The 6,000-nt window shown below is 39.1% G+C and overlaps 1 protein-coding gene across 6 annotated transcripts in view; it reads right to left on the bottom strand.

Annotated features, from left to right (window-relative positions):
- Positions 1 to 905: 905 nt before the first annotated feature.
- The window catches only part of KCNK2 (potassium two pore domain channel subfamily K member 2), a 106,919-nt gene continuing 101,824 nt past the window's right edge, over positions 906 to 6,000 (bottom strand). For all 6 annotated transcript variants that reach the window (XM_027890773.1, XM_027890778.1, XM_027890777.1 and 3 more), the window contains one exon: positions 906 to 1,723. In XM_027890773.1, coding sequence (XP_027746574.1) covers positions 1,406 to 1,723 — 318 coding nt within the window. In that variant the 3' untranslated portion in view covers positions 906 to 1,405. The remainder of the gene's footprint in view (positions 1,724 to 6,000) is intronic.

The raw sequence follows: 6,000 nt of genomic DNA, 5'->3' as shown, positions 1-6,000 counted from the left end.
AAATTAATATTTTCTTAAAACCAATAAAGAAAACCCACAGTCTGGTTTAGATCCACTTCTCATCAGCCTATCCTGTCTGAACAATCATCAGTATTCAGATTGTGCTATTTATCAGCTCTTCTTCATGCCTGCACTTATATTCAGAGCCATCTCTATTTGAAATGTAGAAAGTCACAGTGATACCAGTTTCAATTGCATTCCCGTGTTAGTCTCAACTCCAGCACAGGCAGCCCCTGTGACATTCAGGAAAGCACTCCAGCAGGATTCCTGGGTAAAATGTCGGGTGGCTTCTGGTGTGACTTGACTCAAAAAGTTAAGAATCCTTTTCATACCAAGCATCCGGCAGAAGGTTTATGCTTATTAAAAATAGCTGTATTCTTCTGCATTGTTTTCTGGATGTGATTATTAGAATACAGCAATTAAAAGCCTTCCCTGCCTCTCATCAAAACTGTAATTTTTATTTGCTCTTGTCATCTACCAAATAATTTAGTGACAGATGCAGATTTTTTGGTACATCTGATGCAGAGAAAAACAACTGCTGAACACTGCTTGGAAAAATAAGACCAGAAAAGGGTTTGCAAATGCTGCAAATTCTACCAGTCAGTGTGAAAAATGATCAGCTGGACCTGAGTAAAACAAAATGCTTCTAGGGGACATGTTTGCAACTTTTGAAACTGCAGTGCCTTTACATTTGGAGCTAAGAACATCAATTGATCATTGTTGAGTTTTGGCAATCATTCATGCTGGTTGGTATCCTCATGACAGACACCTTTGAAACACCATCATTTCAAGAAGAATGAAAGCTTAAATGAAATACACTTCTCATGCAAAAAAAAAAAAAAAAAAAAAAAAAAAAAAAAAAAAAAAAAAAAAAAAAAAAAAAAAAAAAAAAAAAAAAAAAAAAAGTAAACAACCAAACAAAAGTTATACAGGAACTGTAGAGGTTCTGGTTCTTCAAAAGATAAGGCACTGACAAAAATTTCTTAGGTAAAAGGCTGCATAAGAATTTCTTGCCATTTACAAATGTGTTGTAGTTCAGAAACGGTCCATTCCTAGGCTCAGTAAGGTAGACCCTGAAATTTTAAGGACTGATCCCTCAAAGCTACATTGTTACCATAAACAAGTGTGATTCATTCGTGAGGCCATATGGCACATTAGAAGTGAAAAACAGTCTGGGCAGATAAAGGCAGAAGACATTGCTTGTTCCAGCATCTTTCGGAAACAGAAGTGCCATTCATCTTGGTGTCTCTGAAGAGATGCGATGGTAACTCTGGACTGTAGTTTCTGTGGAACTCATGCACACATACAAAATGCTGTTAGCACTGATCATTGACAGGGTGGAGAAGAAATGTATATGGCTAGTCTAAGCCAAGAGCTTCCCAAGGGCTGGGATCCAAAGTCACAGCTACTTAATGTTTTCAATGACGGCTATCTCTTCTGCTGCACAGTGGGGTGTCAAACCATTCATGTAAATGCTGTCTGTCTTTGACAGAGCTGGTAAGATGTCCTTCTCACTGGTGAGATGGTTGACTGACAGTGTTCTCTTGCAGGGAGTCAGGTCTTGATTGTGGTTGACGGCAAGTTCTGCAGAGAGCTTCCTTTTGATAGAGGTAGCCCGCTGGAACTTGTCGTAGATCTCCACGCTCAGGCGCCTTCGAGTTTCTTTGAACTCGGCGGTGACATTGGCTGTCCACTCTGCAGCATGGGCTCTGAACTCCCCTACCTATGGCAAAAATGAGGGGAAAAAAAGGAAGCATTACAGGACCGAGGACTTTAGACATTGTTTAGGCTCAAAAGCCCAGTGAGAGTGCAATGCACTTTTGGTCTGCCAAAATGCTGTTGCTACTGGCACACATTTCTCATGCTACAGACTCACACTTTTGCTGATAGCAATTAAACAGGAAGAAATATTGCACTAGTAAGAGTTATCAACAATTCCTAAAACACCATAAAAATCTTTTATGCTTTGTAATTTTATTATTATTATTATTATTATTATTATTATTATTATTATTATTATTATTATTATTATTGGCAGTCAGCAATACAGAGAAGCTGCAGAGCCCTGACAGCTGCACAATACTCAGCTGATCAGGAGATGCTGAAATTCCAGCAATCCAGGTTGTGTTATGTATTGTTACTAGGGTGTGGGGTTATTTATAAGCACTTTCACTGTCTCTGGAAAGATCCCTGGGAGACTTGGCAAAGAATTTTCTAAATTTAAACAGAAAAGGTTTTTCAAAGAAACCTTCAGCCTGCTTGTGTTGTCTCTTTTCCGTGCTTGCTCAAACGTAGCACCAATACAGCAACAGTTTCAGTCACCACAGCGACATGTTTACCACCCTGACTCCACTGAAATGAGGCTCTACAAAGCAGCCTGAAGACAATTGCAGCGTGGGACTTGGAGAGCTGTTACCTATCACACATGAAGGGATCACATCCTGCCAATTGCCACTGCCATGCAAACCCTGTAAGACTGGAGGTGGGGAATTCCCCTGCTATGCACGGATCTCCAGTCAGATTGGCTGCAAGCTGCCAGTTTGTAGCATCACTGCCATTTCACAAATGTGCATAGATCTCTGCTGCCTGCTCAGTTCCTGTGCTCCAACTCTACAGGTCCTTATAATGACAGCCTTTATGGCAAAGGTTAGTACAGTTTCACTGAAAACGACCATAATGTTTAAGTTCTTAAGATTTCCTTCCACAATTTCCACGTTTCAGTACTAAGAAAACTGAGCCCAAGCTTTGGGAGTGGGGCTGAGGAGGGGGAGGAAGGCATCTGCTGGCACAAAATCCCAAATTATCCTTATTTTTCCTCAGATACAGAATGACGTAGACAGAGCAGCTCCTCTAGATAACAGTCTGAGAAGAACTATAGACTGTAATTTATACACTACTTATATTTTTACTGTTGTATTTCAGCCAAACCAGTGTTACAATATTAAATAAGTTATATAGGTAACTAATGGAGGCACCTTTCAAAGATATTATCTCATTATAACTGCAAAGGAAATAGATTGTTTCTCTTTAAATCTCTTCACTGAATGCAGCTTAACACTTGGAAGGTATAGCACAGAAAAAATACACTGCTGATAAATACAACTCCAAAGCAAAGCATTTCAAGAGAATTTAACCCATATAAATAAATTAGTCTAATTGGTCCTGCTGAGACCAGAATTTCAATCATTGGCAAGCAAGCTTGGACTTGATAAGAACAGAAATGAAAAAATAATTAACACAGAGAAAAATGGGGGACTAAACGGTCAGAGAAAAGTGGCCACAGGCTTATTCATGCTTTGCAGTGCAGTGGAAAACAGGAGTATAATGAAGGCAAAAATTAATCAGCTCATCCAGGAATGACAGGAAAATTTTTCCCTTCCAAAACTAAAACAAAAAGATCTCTTTACTCAGGGGTCATTTTATTACATTTGTCTCCACTTCAGTGAATTACACAGATGATGAACGTGGACCCATTATGTACATTTTCTAAAACAAGGATTATTATCTGTAATACACAGAGGACTCGCCTAGCTGAATGATTATTAGTATTTAAATTGTGCAATTAGGATCAGACACACTGCACTTCAGATCTGAAAATAATGAAATCTGTAATGCTGAAACATTTCAGCTGCTACAATATTTTTATTTGTAGTAAACAAGTAATAAAAATATGACAAATAGTACCAGTGCAGACCCTGGGGCAGTTTTGTCCTTTTCCTAAGCCTTACTGAAGGCAGGCTGCTCAGGCCCTGGAACAGGCTTCTCTCTAGGGGAGCAAAGAGCCAGTATATGGGTTTCTATTTCACTCTCTACACATGTATATGTTCATATACATATATATACCCGTCACCAGCTGTGTAAGCATTTACCACACCAGTTATTTTGCTTAGGCACACATCTCTGGCATTGCATATGGTCACATTCAAGAGATGCTATCAGGCTTTAAAACTGTGTCTTGGCAACTTACTAGAAGCTACAACCACCTTGAACTGGGTCCCCAGTTCCCATTTCTCTCTTGTTTGTCCAGCAAAAAAAAAAAAAAGAAAAAAAATCAACTGGCCTTGCTTCTGAAGAAAGCAAGTCTGAGTAACCTCTAGGATAGACTCAGAATGCACACCTCTCACACAGGGCAAGCTGCCCTTTTTACAGGAGGTAGCTAGCTCTTGTGCATGCAAGTTATTCAGGAGAATCTTGAAATTGTAGCTGTCAGGATATCTGATGACTAAATTCTAGTTAGATTTCTTTTGGGAAGCAAGTTTTGCAGCCAGCTGAAGAACAAAATAAGTGTGCCTTTGGAAATAGGTTCGTTCCAATTCAGGTGGTGCGGAACATTAACATGGTGGACTCAATTCTGTCTGCCCATAAACCAAAGGTATGATGCTGGTTGATATTAAAATCATAGCAAAAAAACCAAATTGAAAAATGTGCAAAATTGAAATGCATTATTAGTAAAACAGAGGGAACTGGCATGCGTAAGAAACTAGAAGTTCAGTGCTGTTTAAACTATGGATGCCCCAAATCACTGCTTTCAGCCCCCTAGTTTTCATGTAAACTGAAATGTACTCAAAAATGTTACTTCTTCAGAATAAAACTCTTAATTCCATAGCAATTAAGGACTCAAGCACAGAAGGTTACTAGAAAAGAAATGTGCAGGTTTTAACTAGCAGTGTACATAAGCACCTTGCTTATATGATTTGATCCCTCCTTGATCCATTGGGGCATTTTTGTATGTGTTCAGGTTCTTTCTGTCCTTAGGGTATTTTATCACACTGCATTACAGCTCCTCTTCATCTGGGTGCTGACAGCCACAAAATATCTTATGCAAAGTGATTGAAATGCCAGTTGCCTGTGCTGCTCAAAACAGTTAAATTTTTAACATACCTACCTACTGTAACAATTATTTACTTTTCTGCAATTTTCTTGCCTCATTACAGCACACAGCTCTGTAGACTCTGCAGCTGTCATAGCTGGGGGCAGTGTGACATGAGAACATGGCCTCTTAGCCACAGAATTTATTGACAGCTAAGTACCTAACATAAGGCTGAATGTCACAAAATATTTCAAAAGCAATAGGAAAAACATGTCACAGCGATAGCACCTGATTCAGCCATGCACTAAGCAGCACTAATCTGCTGATGCTTCTCACTCCTAACCTTCAGGATCAGTCTCTAGCCCAGCTCCAGAATTGACTTACTTCACATCAAAATTCAAATTAGATTGCAAAGTGCTGAACGTATTTCTACAAGGAGTATCAGCTCAAACCTATTTACATTGAACATCAACAGCTAGTAACTTTATTATGTAGTTACAAGGCAACACCCTACTGCCTTATGATTCCAGTGAGGACAGGTCTCAATAGCAAGATCTCAAGAATTATGGTTTATAGTAACTAAATATTCCACACAGCACATGTCACAACAACAACACAAACTAAACAAACAAAGAAGAAACAAAACAAACCCACAAAGAAACTTGTCTAACAAATAAACAGCATTGACTCAATTCCTTGCCCAGCACAGGATGCTTGGCCTCCAGCTGCCACTGCCTGGATACCCCATACGATGTGCATCATATCCGACAGCCCTATGGGGATGTCTCAAATACCACAGGTCATCTCCAGTAGCATCTCCAAATGTCTAGGCCTAGGTGTCTTTGTCTACCTGTGGTGGAAATGTCACATTTATTCTATAAAGTTATAATGAGAAATTGCCTCTAAACAATTTTGAACTGTGTCTACTCAATGCTGTTAAAGTCACTTGGGGTTTTTGGAGGACTTTTTGTAGTGAAAAGCAAACAGACATCAAAAAAATACTGCAAAAAAATTCCTGAATGACCCAATGGTTCCCACATATGGTATCACCATAATAACTCTAAGATAGACAAACTGAATTTGACAGAACTAGGAAAAAACCATGGACATTAAGTGACTGTTCCTTTACTTACTCTTGTCAAAATCCATTTAAATGAATAATGCCCCAAAACTGGCTCTTTCTCAATATC

Source organism: Empidonax traillii, unplaced genomic scaffold (assembly GCF_003031625.1).
Source record: "Empidonax traillii isolate 1590-97213 ecotype Southwest subspecies unplaced genomic scaffold, ASM303162v1 scaffold296:size1881848, whole genome shotgun sequence".
Classification (NCBI taxonomy): domain Eukaryota; kingdom Metazoa; phylum Chordata; class Aves; order Passeriformes; family Tyrannidae; genus Empidonax; species Empidonax traillii.
This window is presented reverse-complemented; position numbering and strand designations above follow the sequence as displayed.